This window comes from Pituophis catenifer, unplaced genomic scaffold, assembly GCF_029215685.1.
Source record: "Pituophis catenifer annectens isolate HBS135680 unplaced genomic scaffold, rPitCat1.0.hap2 SCAF_1, whole genome shotgun sequence".
NCBI lineage: Eukaryota > Metazoa > Chordata > Lepidosauria > Squamata > Colubridae > Pituophis > Pituophis catenifer.
The window spans coordinates 131,462,492-131,481,836 of record NW_027256881.1 but is presented as its reverse complement, the minus strand read 5'-3'; the positions used below and the strand labels follow the sequence as shown (position 1 = coordinate 131,481,836).

Here is a 19,345-nt window from a genome sequence, read left to right as displayed (position 1 = left end):
GTGATGCCGCCGTGACAATCTGAGTTTGACACCCCTGGTTTAGTGCATGGATATTTTAACTTGTTTTATTATCTATACAAGATGCCGAGATTCCTTTGATTGTGGCAGGGTAAAAATGTGGTAACCAAGCTTAAAATCATGGCTGCATTTACACAATATGCTTATCTATAGCTAACTAGTTTATATATACCTGACCACATTTCTTGGATTTATTTGTTATTAGACATTTATATCGCCAGGGCAACTCTACACAGCTTATTTATACAATGTGCTGAACTATACAGTTGGATGCGCTTAGCTAGGCTGAAATAGTTATTTTTATTGTTCCGAATTGTGCGAATATAACCAAGGAATACAGAAAATCAACAGTATTTTGTTTTAATTTTCAAATGATCTAGGCCTCTCCTGTAAGCCCACTGAAATGCAGATATTTATTTTCTTATTGATGCATTCATTAATTGCCCAGTTCTACAGGATTGACTAATCCCTGATTTAGATTCTTCTCACTCTCCCTATTGCAGCAGTTTCTAAAAGTCAATACATCTCTATGGACAGAGAGATGCTGCTGATCTAAATGAGAAAATGCACAAGTAACCATACAGATGAGTGAATCATTGGTGCTTCAGCAGAGCAACAAGTGGGAGCTATATTTCTGCTTAGCTGCCTTCTAAGGCTGCTAGTGTGTTCCATTAGTTCCATATTCGTTAGGTGTGTAAAATGCAGCATTTGATTTTTAAAAAAGCATGAATATATTACTGCAGCTCCTTCAAAATTAGATATGACTTAAAGCATATCTTTTCCTGCTATTATGTAACTCCTTTAAAGGGTTCTGATATTCTTTGCTTTTATGGAAGAGCAATCACTGCCCTGACTTAAGGAGTCTGTTTCAGTCTACGAAAAATGCTAGGGTTTTACATTGGGAATTCCTGAGCTTGGTGAAGAATGACATCTGAAATGGCTGGAATTGTACTATAAAACTCAAGATACCTACTAGATGGCAGCAAAAAGCTAAGTTACTTGTATTATTACTTTACTGCCACCTAGTGGTGTTTTACAGCCAAATTTCATAAATCCAGCCCCTTTTTAGTTAATTTACAGCCAAATAGTGTGGAAACTCCTACCAAAAGCCCAGAGTCTCTTGAAATGTTGCATAAAAGCTATGGCATAAAAAAGGAAAACGTTGTCTCCTGTGCAATCTGGAACAAGCCAGGCCTCATTTAAATGTTGAAAATGGTGTCCTCTTCCCTGGAATGAATCCAGCTTGCCTTCACCTTGATTTCCACGGCAATCAGAAAAGGAACTTGTTTCCTCTTGAAAAAGAGGCTATGTTTTGTTGGATTTGCAGCACCTCCATTCCTGGTCCCTAAACTTAACAGTGGCCTTTGTGTGTTATGATGCACCTTAAAATACTGTGTATGAATCTAAACAAACATCCAGCAATTTATTTTAAAACATAATCCTTTTAGATTTTATATACTGTATCTGTTATGCTCTTAATTGAACCATGGAGATTACAACAGAACTAAAAGGTTAAAAACCTCAGAATACATGCTAGGGAATGCTTTACTTGGTGAATTTTTACTTGTCACACCACTGTGTGAAAGACACAAGATCGTGGACAGCAGAAGGCTTTTCAAAAACAAAAGCCAGCTGGCTGACCAAAAAAAAAAAAAAAAAATCCAGATGACAGGACTGCACTCAAGTCCTGCAGTCACACTGGCACATCTAGAGTGTGGGCTGTTTCATTGTGTCTGAGCCTCCATCCATGTTTTTGCTATTTTCCCATTTTGCTTGCTTCTTGGGATGGAAAAAAAAAAAAATGGCTGGCCGTGATGAATAGCCCTTTAAAAACCAGAAGAGCACTTGAAGACCTTGGGAAATTGAGACTGCTGACTGGTTTGAAGAGGTAAAGATTGGTGCTCTTAATTAGGCAAGCAAAGAGGCGCTGTTTACTTTGGTTTGACAGCCGCTGTGTCTGCCCGCTCTCAATCAAGAAGCAGCTTGAAACCCCCAGGACATTTGCTTGTTCTTTTAAATTTCAGAATTAAAAATTTAGCATCCACGAAAGGGCTGGTGCCTACTAGGGCATGGAGCGGTGGTGTGGTGCCAGTTGTCTGTGAAGCCCATCTGCTAAGTTCCTGCTGTTCCAGCCCTTGGCACACGCTGTCTGGTCCGACAGAAATCCTCTCTTGGCTGTCAGGCAGAGATTTCAATGCAGAAATCTTTTTTTTTTCCTGAGAGCAAAACACAGCATCAGATCCTTGTGCTCTGGATGGAAGTCAGCCACTCTTTCATGGACAGTTGCCATTGTTGCCCTCTTTTGCTGTTCCTAAGTCTTGGGGTTGTACAGGAACAGTTGCCTGATGGGTTGAAATTGAAATGGTAATGAATCAAGAGGAGTATTTGGGAGTGGGGTGCTTCCCTTGACATTCCTATATACTGAGCAAATTGTAACAGTCTTTAGAGGGTTTTTTTTTTTTTTTTAATGGAATAGGTAAGCTGATATATTTGATATTTTGGCTATATCCCTCACCACTTCTTGCTACTGGTCACTGGATTAGCTAAATCTGATGGAACTTGGAAGTCCAAACTGTCAATTCTGCCTCCTGTTCCCTGTCCTTACCAAATCTCCCTGCAGCACCTGAATGCTTCAACTTCAAAAAGGAAGAACTTAAAAAGAAACAGTTGGCTTAAGAACCACAAAATTCTACATAATCATGAAGCGACTTATACAAGAATCAGGAACTAAGTTTGCACATCATATTAAGCCATAATGTGATTTGTATTGCTTGGATTTAGAGTGCAGTGTGACTCTATTAAGTTCTTCAAATCATGGTTTATACCATAGCATATTATGTGAACTCAGCTAATCATAGTTTATTGCAATCCATTTCCTGCTGACCAGTGTAGAGCAACATGTAATAAAGCATGTTGGTTTGCTTGCAGTGACTGCAAGGAAGATGTTGACAGCTAACTTCTATTAATTGTAGGGGGCATGAATTGAGCCAGTAAGGATTGTTATAATTTTATACAGATTTTTACTAAAACCTACGGTTGCAAATAAATGGATTAACTATCTAATTTACTGCAATAAATCATGATCATACAAATTGAAGTTTAGTGTAGCATGAACTACAGCAGAAATCTAGGATGATAATTTATTAAATATATATGCTATCCAACTTCTAGCAACTCTCAGCAGTTTACAATTAAAACAATAATGGCAAAGAGAATAAACCTAGAAGGAAACAGAAAGAAAGCATCAGCCATTCTCTCCAAAAGCTGGGTGAAGAGCCAGGTTCAGGTGCTTTGAAATACCAGCATGCCTACCTACCTATCCATCCATCCATCCATCCATCCATCCATCCATCCATCCAATCTATCCATCCAATCTCATCTCTTTCTTTGCCTCGCTCCCTCCCTCCCTGTCTCTCTCTCTCTCTCACATACACACACCAAGATTTAATTATCTGGGTTTGAACATTAGCTAGAGGAACATTGTCCATAGGGTCATGATGGGTCGGACACAACTTCGCAACTAACAACAAAAAATCATGGTTTATTGATTTGTGATTGTGCATCTTTTTTCTTATGGGCACCACCTCCTTATTGCTAAAAGACTTGTGAAGACTTCATGCAGATGGAGAAAGAGCATAGAACAGTAAGATTTAGTCCCTTTCCGTTGTGTGTGGCAGAGGAAATAATATTAATTTGTCTCTCAATTCAAGCCCATTAGGTTAAGCCTGACAAAGATTTAATTTTGCTAAAAGGTAAATTGTGCTGCCAAAAGACTACAATTTTGCTGCTAAATTTTAGTAGTATGAACTTGGATGACCACTGAAGGATATATACTTGGGGTACAAGCTCAGCATAAAGCTTGTGTACAAAGCACATCGGTAGTTTAGCATTTTGTGTGAATCAGGATATAGTTTATGGCTTGTAGCAATCTGACCATAGCCGTTGTGGTCTTATTACAGCAGATGTGTTATGAAATCATGGCTTTATACTGTGTGAGAAGCCAGCAAAATGTGGCTAGGTTTGCACTTTACACTCAGCTATGTCTGGCTTAGTTTGTGCTTATTTATCATTCAGCATATTACATAATGTCATGATTCCTGGGTGCAGGATCAATGAACCCAGGATAATAGGATATTGTATATTCAATCAATGACAATGAATAAACAAGCCATAGCTTATCTTTCAAATCTCTAAGGTGAGCTTTATTGTTTTCTGGGTAACAAAAGTTTAATTTACCACTGTTTTCTCCTAGGATAGATTTAAAAAAAACTCTTTGTTTTCTAAAGTACAAAGCTGGGACATCCTATTGAAAGGATGGGCAGTCCAAGGGCAGGTCCAATTCTGTTTAGCTTTTGGAGATCACCCATGGAGCTAAATTAACAGAAGCGGCTTCCCTCTGCTTTCTCGGGCCAGGTTGCAAGGGCCCATCGTGGCCCCGCTTGCCTCGGGGAGGGGGTCGGGGGGAGTTACTTCTCGAGGACCCTGCTTAAAAATAACGCTCTCCAGATGCAAGACGAGGAGATTCGCCTGCCCTTTGAATCGCACGCGCACGCGCACCGGAAAGGCAAGCAGAAGCCGAGGCGGGGCTGTCGCGCGGGCGCCCGTCGGGTCACCCGCCATCCCTGAGGCGGGTCGCCTCGCGGGGCAGGCAGCCCCCTCGGGAGGGGCTCAGGAAAGCCTGTGCAATGATGGAGGAATGACCTCCCCCCCTTCCGCAATACTCCTGACAACCCATAAATCACCTTTTTTTTTTTTTTTTTTTTTACTATTTCTACAATCACACCTGAGTTCGCTCCCTCTTCTTTTTTCCTTTCATCCCAGCTGGAAGATGGCTCGTGTTCCCTCCCCCACCCCCACCGCCCTTCACAGGCTCGGCAACCAACGGCTCAACAGCCCGGCCCGCTGAAGAGCTAATCCTCCAGCGGGGGCCTGAGCCGTGTCGCCCTCTCCCCTTTTGTACCGGGATCCTCTGGAGAGCTCGTTATTCCCCGCCCGGCCGCCTCTGCTCCACAGGAGGCGAACGTCAGCTGGGCCGGGAGCCGCTTTGCAGCTCGCCTGGCTGGCTGGCAACCCTTTCCTCCTCCCCCGCCGTCTGGTTTGAATGGCAGCTCTCTTGTTTTAATAGATCCCTTATTTTAATTTGGCTTTTCAAGCAGCAGCAGCAGCAGGCTTTTAATGCTGGCGGAGAGGCGGCTTCCTCATTTTCACCTCTAAAGCAGGTCAATTCGCCGCCTATTCAGTCACCCGTCACAGTAACCTTTGGAATTATCCAGGGCTCTCTGGCGCGCAGCGTGTGAGAAGCATAGCAATAAGAGCAGCGCACCTGCTGACATGCTCTGCCAGCACTTAATGCATTATAGATACATCCAGGCAGACAAATCTGGAGAATATACTCGCTGTCGCCCTCCAGTATTGCCGGCATCTTTTGCTGTGGATGCACGTGGCCACCTATGTGGGAATGCCCTCACCTGTGGGCAAAAGAGGGAAAATAAAGCAACCTGTAACATGTTGAAGGCATGTTGGTCCAGTTCAGTCCGAGATGGCAATAATAATAATGCCGGTTATCCCTCTCCCTCTTTCAAGTGTGCAGAAAAGAATTTCTGTGTTTGAACACCATTGGGGTCTGGTCCATTCTCAAGTGAAAGCATGCTTACCTTAACCTTATTTTCCTGTACTGAAGTTCTGGATGAATCATATTGCCCTTGGCCTAAATATGAGTGGTTTGTTGTTTTTTCCTTAGGGTGTTGTAGTTGTATTTATATATTTAAAAAATGTATACAGCCATTTGTATTACATAAAATAATCCCAGGTGGCTAACAAACCAATGAAAACAAAAGTTTATGATATGCTAGGTACCGATTGTAAACCCAGAGTGATGTGGGCCCCCGTTATTCAACAAATCATAATCGGGAAAGCTATGACTGGATGTGATACGTGAATCCAGTTTTTATCTACCTATTTCATCTGAACAAGCTATCCTTACCTTCAAATAATTAGCTTCTTGAGCTTACTTGGTAATAAACCAATGTACCACATCTTGGTTAAAATCAGCAGGCTTTTTGCTCACTCAATAGAATGCATTGTTCTCTCCCTCTGTGTGTTTCTTAAATTTGTCCTGAAACACACTTCAATGCTGATTTCAGGGGCAAGTGGGGGCCTAAGAGGGCATGTTCAGAGATAAATTTATTTTTGCTTGCAAATGCTGTTTATTCATCTGACGGACAAAATTCCTTATCTTTAAGGGAAGAATTTTGAGAGAAGATTAATGAGTGAATTATGAACAGATTCTTTCTTTAGATGAGTCTCTTCTGCCATGAATACAATCTGGCCCTCTATTCTGATATGCTTGGTTAAATCCTGATGCATTTTGATCATAAAAGCAAAGGAGAGCTAGTATTAATATTTAGGTATACTTTCTTGCTTAATTGGGTAAAGTTACAGGGCAAAATGGTAGTTTTCCATACTGAGCAGGCCTGGTTGAAACAGGTGAAGGAGGATGTGTCCCATAATTCTTCTCAAAACAATTTAGGACAGTTTGTGGGGGTCGAGTGAGTGCACTGCTTTAGAGACACCCCCCCAAAAAAAACCTAGACTGGAGCCTGTCTTTATAATTTCCTACTTTATTACAACCTTTTCCATCCATCACTCCACTGTCCTCCAATTCTATACACACAATCACTACATCCTGAATGTCTAGAACAAAAGTCATCGGGACAAATTAACTTATATAGGTCACTATTAATAGGAAAAAAGCCCATCTGAATAATTTTGATGGTATACACTGTAAGCTGGCAGTAACTTCAGGGATGAATTTGATGGTAGATTAATAGGAAATCCTGTGGATGATATACAGACAAGTGTATAAATTCCTATATTACAACAATTTTACCATGTATTCATAATTTTACCATATATTCATAATTAAAGAGCTTTTTTATTGCACTTGCTGAAGGAACATTTACAGATTAGCCGAGGTATATACAGCTTCTTAAATGAGTTTTAGGAAAAAAAGAAATGGATGGTCTTATCCTAACTTGAGGCACTGCGTGTTGAAGCTATCGCCCTCTTTGACAGCTACAGCTTCAAGTAGAGCCTGTTTCTTTTGCATGCTGCGAGAAGACTCAAGTTCGTACATGGTTGTCAAATTGAAGAGAACACTCTCATGGAGGTAGTGTTTAGGATCCTGCTGAACCATCCCTTCCAGCTGATGGAGGGAATCCTTCAGTTTTCCCAGATAAAGAAGACAAACAGCAGCGTTGTTATTAGCCTAGGGAAAATAGATATATTAGATTTCTTTATGAAATCCAAAGGAACCACTCTAGAGAAAATGTAGCACACTTTAAATACTTTTTTTTTTAATCCAAGCCTTGATTTTGAGAAGGGACTTGGATGCTTTCTTTGTTGCTAGAGTTCCCACCATTACAAACAGCTTGTTTTCAGAGCTCAAGATGGATATGAGGAACATCTCAATTTAAACTGGTTCCCCAACTGGATGCCCTCCATTGACTAGCTGAGAATTTTGGGAATTTATATTTCAATCCATATGGAGGGTTCCAGATTGGAGAAGGTTGAACTGTATATTACTTTGTATCATTCTAGTGAAGTTCACTAAGCAAATTCTGATTGTGCTAAGTACTGATACTTATTACCTCAATGTATACAATTAGTTCTTAACTTACGACCAGCTGCTAAGTGACTGTTCAAAGTTAAGGCAGACCCCCTAAATGCTACTTGTGATGTGGTCCCAAAGTTATGGAAGTTGCAGTGCCTTTGCAATTGTTTGTTCTTATAACCAACTGCAAGGATGCTGCAGCGTCCCTCTATTTATCTTTCCACCATCTCCCACACAGAGTCCCTGCAGGCCTTGAGCATGGTCCACACTCCATCGTGCTGCACACCCTCCTCCTCACCCCACATCATCCATCAGACACCTTTAGAAGATCTCTGGAGCTTGGGTTAGGGAAGAAGATCAAGGTGCCTGATTTCTAGACTGCATTGCATGATTCTGAAAGTGGTTGCCATTTTCTGAGCAGCCACACAATTCAAAGTGGCTGCCTTGAAAATTGCAGCTACTTTCAGGACCATACCACACTGTCCAGCAACAAGGCTTGCTTTCCTTCCCTAACACAAGCTTCACAGCATTTTGCAGTGTTCTGGAGCTTGTGGTTAGGGAAGCACGGCAAGTAGTTCCATTGCTGGGCCACATGGTGTATCTATCTGTCTGTCTGTCTGTCTGTCTGTCTGTCTGTCTGTCTGTCTGTCTGTCTGCCTTGCCCTGTCCTGTCCTGTCCTGTCCTGTCCTGTCCTGTCCTGTCCTGTCCTGTCTGTTCAATTTATGTGCCGCCCTTCTCCATAGACTCAGAGCGGCTTACAATGCATTATAGCAATAGCCTGCATACTTTTATGTATATACCTGCTTATTAGGGCTTTCGGCCCCCTCTAAGCGGTGTTGTTCTATACAAAGCTGGCTTATTGCCCCCACAATCCGGGTCCTCAATTTATCTACCTCGAAAGGATGGAAGGCTGAGTCAACCTTGATCCTGGTGAGATTTGAACTTGCACTAATTGCAGGCAGCTGGCAGCTAAGTCTTAGCTAACTTAACAGCACTTAGTCCACTGCACCATCGAGGTTTTGGAAGTGACCACCATTTTTTGAGAAGCTATAATTCAATGTGGCCAGAGGAGTGTGAACTGGAGCATGGTGTACTGCAGGGGGTGGGTGAGGCCTTAGGGCCCCTGAGGCACCCCATGCTTCACTTAACAACCACATCAGGAAGAACAGGGATACAGCATTGTAAGTAAGGTGATCCACATGGACGCTTCACTTAACAACTATTATGACTCATGGCAGCCTCCATTATGGTTGTCGGTCAAAGTCTACGTGTATATCCATACAGTATTATAAATCAGACACTAAAGGACAATTTACTTTTAAAGCTTACAAACCATGGCTATTTATTTAACATTAAGATTTCTTACCACAGAATTCGATGGATCAATCTTCAAAATTTCTGTGAAATATTTGTGAGCTTCTGCAAAGTTATTCTGACCAAGATGGAGAAATGCCCTAAAACAGAGTAAGAAGAAGAGAGAAAATGTATGTATTCTTTCAAAAATGACTCAGTTATAAAAGGAAACTACATTCTTTTCTTTTCATAGATATGGATGTTCTCTCATAGATATGGATCTTCATAAATTAATCTTGGATCTAAATTATAATTTAGATGTCAGATTAAACAATGCAACATGAAGCAATGACTTGATAGAGTAGCTAATTCACACATTATGAAGAGGTGAACAGAAGTATAGCATTGAGGTACAATTTAACGGAATTCTTTAGCAGATTCTGTTTCCTATATATATATTTGCCAATATGTACAGTATGTGGTCTTCACAATTTTAGATAAGCACTTAAAACATTAAATGAGTACACTTCAATAATTATTTCTCTTGTTCACGGATAAAAAGGGGATCCATGGAAGCTTCCAATGGTTAGTGATTTTAGCTAGTTTCTTTGAAGCTTTATTCCAAGTGCAAGCACCTATACTTTTTGGAAGTGCTCCCAATAATGCTGTACAACTTTTGAGAAACTAGGAACAGAGGGAGAGAGGACTCAGAGTGACGAAGGCCTCTTCCTCTAGTATGTATGAAATTCCTCTAGTATGTATGACATTTTGCTGAGCACAACTCTAGATCCAATACATTCAATGTTCCACTGAGTTAAATGGTTCTTCTTAGTAATTATGGGTAAGTCTGCATTGCAGTATTAATCTGTAAAGCTGATATAGAAATTTGCATGTGAAAGTGGCTAGAACAAAGCATATATATAGTGGTCAAGGAAGAAAACTTGTAATAAGGTATTTTTTTTCAGGGTTACACTATGTCATAGAAATTTCATAGGCTGCTAGGTGCCAATCAGTTTTTCTTCTGGCAGCTGAGGTTACATAAAAGATAAATGAGGAGAAAGGGGTATTCTCTAGGGCCTCTTAATGTTCACAGTGCATTCTTTGCAAAATCATGTCTAAGGTTAATTTGGCATTTATGTCTCCCACCTGTTCATTAAAACCATAATTTGGTTCTTCAGTCCATCCAATTTCTGAGTCACTTTTTCAACGTCTTGAAAATACTTTTCCGCCATTTTAATGTCTCCAATCTGGATAGCACATAAATGGTAAGTAACAGTTATTTTAATTAACAAATCACAAGAGAGGCTCATCAATAGGTAGATCTTCATAAATATATTACTTTCAACACTAGGAGCAAAAGAAGATAAAAATGTAATATACAGCAAATATAAATACCAACCTAACCCATCAATACATAGCTAAAATTAGTGGTTTGGGTCAACATTGATTTTAGTAAATCATTCACACACACACACACACACGTTTTCAAAGTGTGACAATGTGCAGATAGCAGAAGTGGGATATACTGATTCAGAGCTATCTAGCTCTTGGATCACTCCAATTATATCAAATCTGAAATAGAAATTCTTTAGAAATAGCTCAGTAATGTTCAGGAAAATATTCCAGAGAACCAAAAGATAAATTTGTTCACATTTTTTTAAAAATAAATTTGTTCTGACACAGAAGTGTCATGATGTATGGCTATTTAGCCCTTTTTATTTTCCAATTAAGGCACGTTGTACCTACAGTATCTTGTTCCTAGTGCTGATTAAACAACCTTCCAGTTCTTATTCCAGGCATTTTATATAAATGTTTATTGGTGGCCTTTGAAAGCCAATCCATTCCTCCATTTATGAACACACTACTCTGAACTGAAAGCGGTTCTGAGATTGTTACAAGAGCCCTTTTCTACTAGACGCAGGGAAGATCAGTTGCTTCTCAAGTTCAGTAATTTGAGAAAGATTTGATGTCTGGCCAAAAGGCAGCAAGAACAAATCCACACTAAATGTCCAATTCAAATGATATATACCTGTGTGCGTTCTAAATTTCCCATAGACTAAATGAGGTGATTTTCCTTCCTTCAAACATTTATTTATTTATTTATTTTATTCAATTTGTATCCTGCCCTTCTCCTAGTGGACTCAGGGCGGTGCATAGCCAGAACTAAAACACATACCAATACAAAATTTAAAATTTTTAAAAGAATTATATTGACTTTGGCCCAAAATTTAAAATGTTCAAACTAAAACCCATTGACAATTTAAAAGGCTAAAAAAAAAAAAAAAAAAAAAGGGGGGGGTTCACGCCAGCCCTGCTTGATGGAAAAGAAAAGTTTTTATGGCACAGCAAAAGACCCAGAGATCCGATATACTTCATATCTCTGGGGGCAAATCGTTCCAGAGGGCAGGAGCTGCCATAGAGAAGGCCCTCCCCCTGAGGAGTCCCTCTCTGTGGGAGCGTACTGGTCGGTGGGAGGCTATTGGCGGCAGAAGGCAGTCCCGCAAACATCTAGATCTCAGTAACTAATATCTAGATTGATCAAGTTCTCTCAAAGGAAAACAGGTTAATTACTGTTGGATCAGTGGCCTATGTAGAGGGTCAGAAAGAGAAATAATTCCAATTTCCAGAACAATTTATTGCATGCAGTGAAAACAGGATATAAAAAATGGGTCATTATGGGCTAGAGTTTTATTTGATTATTTTATCCTTGCTGCAAGATGGGGCTTATTGCTCAAAGGAAAACAGTTTCTTGGTTATTTATTATGGACTGCTGAGGGCTTTGGGCAGTGCTAAACAGGCAGGAAATTCAAGAGTCTTTCCAGAAGCGTGATTGTTGGGCTACATTCAGTTGGACACTTTATCTTTTGTATCTGGTCTCAAGACCAGGTTTGCTTTGGGAATATTACAAGAGGAGACTACATAACACACTAAACTGGAATAAACTTCTGCAGATTCCTTGGTCCTCCAGATGAAAGTTCTGTGCAGGTACATTTATCTCCTTTCCAATTTTCTGAATATTTCTGTATTTTTGCCATTGTTTTTCACTGTGATTCCTACTGACAAGAAGAGTGTCAATGAAAAATAGCAGCAAAATTTAATGCTTCTTTTTGGTCTATAGATTTTGCCAAACTAAAACATGCCTCATTCCCCCTTAGATTTTCATATTTGTAAAAAAGACATAGACTTTGACTTGGCCAACCCAAATCCTGAATTTGTTCTTCATCTATTCTCTTACATTCCTTGCTTAACCACCACAATTGGGCCCACAACTCTGTGTAACACGGCTACTAAGTGAGATATCACTACAACTTGTGATTTTACTGCCAGCTCTCCCTTTGATTCTGCCTGTTGGAAGCTGGCTGTGTGAAGTTTGCATCATGTGACTGTGGGATGCTGTGACCATCATTAATGCCTGCTGGTTGTGAGGCACCTGAATCACAATCACATGACTGCAGGAATGCTCTAATGGTCATAAATTCAATGACTGGTTGTAAAGTTACAGCACTGTCATAACATTGAATGGTCGCTAAACAAGGCAGTCATTAAGTGAAGTCCACCTGTATAGACTTGCCTGCATATTTGAAATCACGTTCTCCCTACTAGGCCCTCTTGCACCATGGAGCAATATATAAGACTAGTTGCTCTTGCTAAGAGCTATCAATACTTGCCATTTTCTTTTAACTGATGAGAAGATGGCCTGATATTCACCTGTAAAATACTGTGATACAAGGCAGAATTTATGCTTCCTTTAGTGATGGCAAGTTACCCAGATCCTAAAGTAAAGAATCCCAAACCATGACATTATCACCTCAATACTTAATAGCTGGAATGAGAGTGTTATTAGGGAATGTAGTATTTGGTTTCTATCGGACATAGTTCCACTTTTGATTCACCTGCCCATGGAACATTCCTTAAGAAGGTTAAGAGGATTATATCCAGGTACTTTTTGGCAAATCTGAATGAGCATCAGTATTCTTCTTGTGAGCCATGATTTTGGCCTTCTATTCTTCCATCAACTCTGTTTTTACTGTTTTTGATTCTGGAATAGCCAAGGTAAAGATGGCCTGAATATTCCTGTTAGTTATTCTGGGGTTCTTTGTGATTCCTTGGATGATTTCATGCTGTGCGCTTGTGAGTAATTTTGAACAATTTTTATTGTTCAAAATCTTTGTTTCCTAAGTTACTGAATATGAATTGGTGGAGCCCTAACATTTTCGAATTGATTTTGTAATCTTTTCCAGGCTGATAGGCATCAACTACTTTGTAAGAAAGGTTTTCAAAATATCTTTTAATTGGGCTATATATCCTTGTAACATCTACGTTGTGAGAACTTCACCGTGATGGTGAAAGCTAATATATGATATATAGTGCAGAATGGGTCTACACCAATCCTGGTTGTGTACACCTAGCCCTAGTTATTCCTTTAATTGAACATGGAGGGTGATGACCTTTTTATACCTTTTTATACTGGCATATACTGGATGAAATAAGTGAAACAAGCACTAGTTGTCAAATTGTTTAGGGTAAACTTGGGGAATCATCATCATCAAGAACTTATTTGGCAGTTAGCATCTACAAGAGAGGCTCTTGCATGGCCTTTTAGCTAGCACAAAGGAGACAGTCTTCCCTTTCCTTGCTCCAAAGCTATGGGATGTGTTCCCTTAATTCTCAAAGAAATTAAGAAAACAGTTAAAAACAGGGTGTTTTTTTCCAACCAGATTTTTAACAGTTACTTGATTTCATGCTAGTTCAATTTACATTTTAATTTTTAGCATTGACTTTTGTTGTAAGAAAACTAAAAGTACACACCAGATTAGAAGGGCAAGATATAAATCTAACCAACAAACTAACCATTTCCTCTCCCTCACAATTTCGCAGCTTTTCTTGTGCTTCTCAGACTGCACACAGACATGGCCTTCTGGCAAATGAGAGACGGCTTCTGTGATGCCACGATTCCAGACCTCTTTGTAAAGCCACAGGCTTTTCAAGTGCTATTGTTCAAGGTTATGTAAGCAAGCCAATGGGTTTCTTGGGCTTCGTCTTCCATTCTATTGCACTGGAAGGAAAAGATTCCACTCTGACAGTAAAAACCACTAATTCAAGAATGTCCAATAATCCCTTTTCCCCCAAGGCCCTTGATAAGAGCAAGAACTGAGGAAGACCGGAGTCCCTTCAGAGCCTGTTAACACTGTTCTATGAATTGGACAGACAGATTGTTCCTCTGAGACATCAGGCAGTCTCCTTGTATCGTACCCAAGGTTGGGAATCTTGCCTTTCTGCAAACCAGCCTCTGATGACTCTTAGTAGAGAAAGAGCAGAGTTGGGAAGCCGGCTCCTCTCTTCAGAACAGTCTCCTAAAGGGAATCTCGTCTATTTTACTTGATGGATTGCAAGTCTGTTCAGCAATGTAAGAGGACACAAGCGGTTTTTCCAAGAATGATTTGACAAATGTTTTAATATTCTGCCTGCGACAGGCTATTTTCAGTGTGAATCACCTAATGATAATATTCTTTTAATCAAAAGAAGACTGGGTTAGATTGCTTCTTTAAAAAGAATCATTTCTTTCAGCTGATTCCCTGCAATTGTCCTGATCCCAATGCTACAGATTCCTTAGGTGCATTTGCTATCTAACCCAGTTGTACAGACTGGATTTCATTCTTCATGGTTTGGGAGCAGGATACTTGAAAGACAACTTCCCTCTGCCTCGAACTCCTCAGCCTCAAGATCTTCTGAATTTGCTTCTCAAGAGCCTCCAAAGCAGGACTTTCTCATAGGTCATACCCATCACTTATCTTAGTGTCATTCTGATACCAGGCCAAGTTCTTTTTTATTTTTCAAGAGCTTTAGTGCTTCACTCCAAAGTTTTCCTTCATAACAGTTTTACAAACCAACAGCTTTTGTTACTATTGTATACTGAGTGTATTATATAGTAAGTTAATTTCTAATTGCCAGCCACCTCCCAGAATTTATTACAAGCTGTCTAATACATATTATTCAGAACCAAATATTAAATTATTCAATAATCAAATATTAAAACTCTTCAATTTAGTTATAAAAGTGAGGAAACACTGAAATATTGTAAAATTATAAAAATATCTCAAAGCCTTCTTGGGAGTCTCTACTTGTGAAGAAAATGGTTGTCCCATTCCGTCTTTCACAAAGTGACTAAATTTCAGTGGTAACTTCTTGAAGGTTTATTGTCTGATTCAGTGTTACTCCATTTGTAACTGACTGATTCAGTGAGCTGTCAGGAGCAAGCTAAATATGGCCGATGTAAGGGGCAATTAAATATCCCTTCTTGTGTTTGTTATTATGCTGAAAACAGAAATTTTCTTTTGGTATTAAAGTCACATGGGGAAAAAACAAGAGCAGCATAGATTTCATGCTGAAGACAAATGCAGCATTGATTTTTTTAAAAAGCACCAATGCCACAGGAAACCAAAAAATAAATTTTCCTATCAAAAAAATTTACTATGTTACAGAAATGGAAGCAGGCAAAGTGAGACAGCACCTCAGGCAACTTATTGTTAGTATTTGCTTGTTACTGTACTTTTACACCCGGAATGGGAGAAATGTTAAGGATTTTCTTCCTTTATGCGAAAATAATTTGGCTGGCTGTGTCAACTACACACATTGCCTTGATTAGATGATGTGGCTAGGGCTGTTTGTTGCTAAGAGGCAAAAGGATCCTTTTCTTTCTCTTGAGAACCACTACAGAGAATTCGGCATTGCAATCTGGGGAATGAAAAGTTATTTTCATGAATTCCATAGAAAATGTGGAGTATTTATTACACCCCATTCATCTTTCAGTATCTGTGTGTTTATGATAAAGTGGAAAATATCAAATACCCAGCATCTCTTACTGAATAGGGAACAGCTAGTCTACAAAACAATGCTCACCAAATAATTCAATGAGTTTACAGAGTTTGTTGTTTCAACTATTATATTTTCATTCAATAATAATCAAAAGAATGTTCACTACAATTAAGTTGTAGGTATTCTGGAATAGCAAGAAGTTAGGTGGACAAACCTAGGACATTCTCCCTGATCTGTTGGAACATTCACCACATATTTCCTTCTAGACTTATTTGGTACTGATGCAGCCATCTGCTTTACATCTTTCGGCAATACTTTGTCATTATTTTTGTTTCACAGAATGACACAATCCACACATCCAACTATCTAAAATTAGGGCACTTTAAAACCTCTCCTATGTTAATACTAATGTAATGGGGCTCAGCAGGGTTTTCACGTGGCGTTATTCAGAATCAGGTACATACCTGCAGGAAAATCCTTCCAATTCCACTCAACAGCTGAGGCTCTTGCTCTGGGTAATATTTCATGACGGTGTGATATGTCTCCACAGCAAGCACATAGTCCTAAGGGGTAAAGCAAGCACAAAGGGGGAGGGAGGCAAAGTCAACATTTATTCTGTGCTCCATATAGCTTAAAGTGAGCGAAGCTGCAGACGTGCATGATAAAACAGATGGAAGCAGAAATCTTCAAATTGGGAAGGACACCATGCCTGAAAAATATAATGACAAGATTTTGTATTTTCTTGGCACCTAGCAGAGGGAGCGGACACACAAGAAGAGACAGCCCCACGTGGGAGCAATGTTTCACTGCTTCTATCGCAGGCACACAGCACATAGGACAAAGCAGCCCCAAAGTCGAATCAAATTCAGGGAGGCGTCAGCAAGCAACAGTTTCATATTTGCCAGGATCACAATAAGCATCCTCTGGCTGTTTCCTTCCTCTCTCTCCCAAAGACATACATACACGTGCATATACACAAACACAAATTGTTCCTTATCATTCTGCATGGGAAGCAAACCTCTTCTGTGGTGCCAACTGCTCTGTCGGCCAGATTTCCAATGCTCTGAAAATTATTCATGCTGGGAAAATGGCCACAGTTTATGTGTTGCTTCATGAGGGAACCATCGCTACAGCTAAATGAAGGGAATTTCAAATGAGCTCATCGGAGCTGGGATGGGGGTTCAGTGAAAGAATAGGAAACCCCCCCCATCCTCCCTCTTTTGATTACTGTTCAATGCTTCTGAAGAATGGTTTATAAAAAAAAAGGGGGGGGGCAATTAGGAATGTTTATTTGTTGACCATATATAAGCTTCCTGAGGGAGATACCTTGGTGTCCATTTAAATGTGCATCTTCAAAAATTGAGTTTAAAAAAAACCCGAAAATCAGTTTGGTGCAGGAAAATTAATTCTGTAAACATATTTTCAATAGTAAGAACACCAGTGAGGAAGCGGTACGATTGGGCTCCTATTCTTTTATTTTTATTTATTGTGTTTCTAATCTGACAAGTTCCTAAAACGCAGGCTGTGTTAGAATAAAACACTACAAAGCAGCCACTGATGAGAAATTAAAAACCAAGTACCCTGAATGGGAGCAAATACAAAGAAATTCTATTATAGACAGGGCTTCATAGTTCTGCACACAGGCCTGGAGGTAACAATTCTGCGAATTCCCAGCAGGGATCCTGTGTCTCACCTCTCCCTCCTTGCCCCTCTCCCTCACACACTTCAGTTATTCCCAAAATTGTATTACATTCTTCTCTGGAAAGTCCAAGTTCAGGTGTGGATTTCTGGCTAGCTGTGGTCATAACAGACCTGGGAAGGGAGGCTTCAAATGCATTCTTCAGACACAAGCTCCATATGCAGTAAGGTGCCTCCTGCCATCTGTTCCTCTTTCCGCCTTTCTCCAACAGAGATGCTGCCAGATGCAAAGCCCTAACACCTACTCTGCTTTCAGGCACACCAGCTTTTCCATTGAGGCACAGCATACAGGGATGCTTCAACTGGGGATGGAGGGAGGAGGAGTATGAATTGTATTTGGACAAGTCAATTAATGAAAATTACAAGTACAATTGGATTTTTTAAATTTATTTATCTAATCCCACTTTTATTATATAAATAACTCAAGCCAGTGAACATACATAATACTCATTCCTCCTATTTTCCCCACAATCCTGTGAGGTGGGTTGGGCTGAGAATGAGTGCCTGGCCCAAAGAAATCCAGGCTAATGTCCCACTTTTAAAAACAGGAATAGGGCAGCACCAAAGTTTTCTTTAAAATTCAGTTACAGTATTGATCCCCAGTCTTAAGGCCAAGGCAGTCATAAAATTTTTGATTTGCCCTCCTTGCAGCCTGCAGAGTGGCAAGAACCATTCTGTAGTCAAGTAATTCTGCTGTAACATAATCATATACAGATTTATGTTCTTTGTCTCCTTTATATTAGAAAGGTGAATCTAAATTAAAAGGAAGTAGTTAAGCACCAGCCTTACATTTTACTAGAAGAGTATTTTAATTGGTTGATAAGAAAGACGAGATGGAAGGAGAACAAAACGGTTAGATGACTACAAAAATGCATCTTTTGCTGTGGAGATTTCATATTTCAGTATTCAAACCCATGCAATTTATTCACACAATTGTTTTCCAACCCTACTCCCCCATTACGACTAATATGGAGTATATTTTTGTGGAGTTATGAGCTAATCTTTTTATTTATGAATGTGATGATAGCCAATTAATAGCTTTTCTCATTTTAAGCTATGAGCCCTTTCATGTAAACTAAGCAAAATCTAATTTCTGAATATTTCTCTATTTCCTGAAGTCATGCTGTAGTCTTCGCTCTCTGCATCTATTTAAGTTATGTGCTCTTGTTATACAGGTAGTCCTTGTTTAGTGACTGGAATTGGTACAGAAAATGGTCACTAAGTGAACCGTGTGTCTCTGTGTATGTGTGTGAGAGTGAGAGAGAGAGAAGAGAGAGGGAGAGAGAGATATGCTTCAAAGATTGCTGGTTGCTGCCATCTCATTCAGCTAAATTCCTTTCATACAGTGTCCTGTGCCTGTCCCATTTTCCCCCATTTTGTCCCCTTGCAAGACAGAGAAATTAAATAAGCTATCTCTTCCTGAGCTGCTTTGCTCCCCAGGACAGTGCTAACTTCAAGTTAACAATCTCAGCTCTATGACCTTCAATTAGAACCTGCCAGTCAGTTCATATTGAAACTGACCAGATCTTAATCAATTTCACACTGAAGGCTTTTGTTGTCATAAATGTGTGCCTTGATTGTAAAATTAATTTTTTATTACCATTTATTACTGTTGCATTTGTAAATGGACACTATCTGAGACAGTTGTTAAATGAGGATTACCTGTATAGAGTTCATAACTACCGTATTATTCGGACTATAAGATGCTCTGAAGTATAAGACACACCTAGCTTTTGGGGAGGAAAACAAGGGGGAAAAAATCTGCCTCCCAGCAATTTTATTTTTTAATGGCTTAGGACCCGAGTACTTACGAGACCACCTGCTGCAACCGATAACCTCCCACCAACCAATACGCTCTCACAGAGTAGGCCTACTCATAGTACCATCATTAAAACAATGTCGTCTAG

At 39.7% G+C, this 19,345-nt stretch overlaps 1 protein-coding gene across 1 annotated transcript in view; it reads right to left on the bottom strand.

Moving 5' to 3' along the window:
- Window positions 1–6,932: 6,932 nt before the first annotated feature.
- TRAPPC12 (trafficking protein particle complex subunit 12) overlaps window positions 6,933–19,345 on the bottom strand; it is a 73,355-nt gene continuing 60,942 nt past the window's right edge. The window contains exons 10-13 of the mRNA XM_070955116.1: window positions 16,205–16,303; window positions 10,071–10,171; window positions 8,998–9,085; window positions 6,933–7,285 (exon numbers count right to left, since the gene is read on the bottom strand). Coding sequence (XP_070811217.1) covers window positions 7,043–7,285; window positions 8,998–9,085; window positions 10,071–10,171; window positions 16,205–16,303 — 531 coding nt within the window. The 3' untranslated portion in view covers window positions 6,933–7,042. The remainder of the gene's footprint in view (window positions 7,286–8,997; window positions 9,086–10,070; window positions 10,172–16,204; window positions 16,304–19,345) is intronic.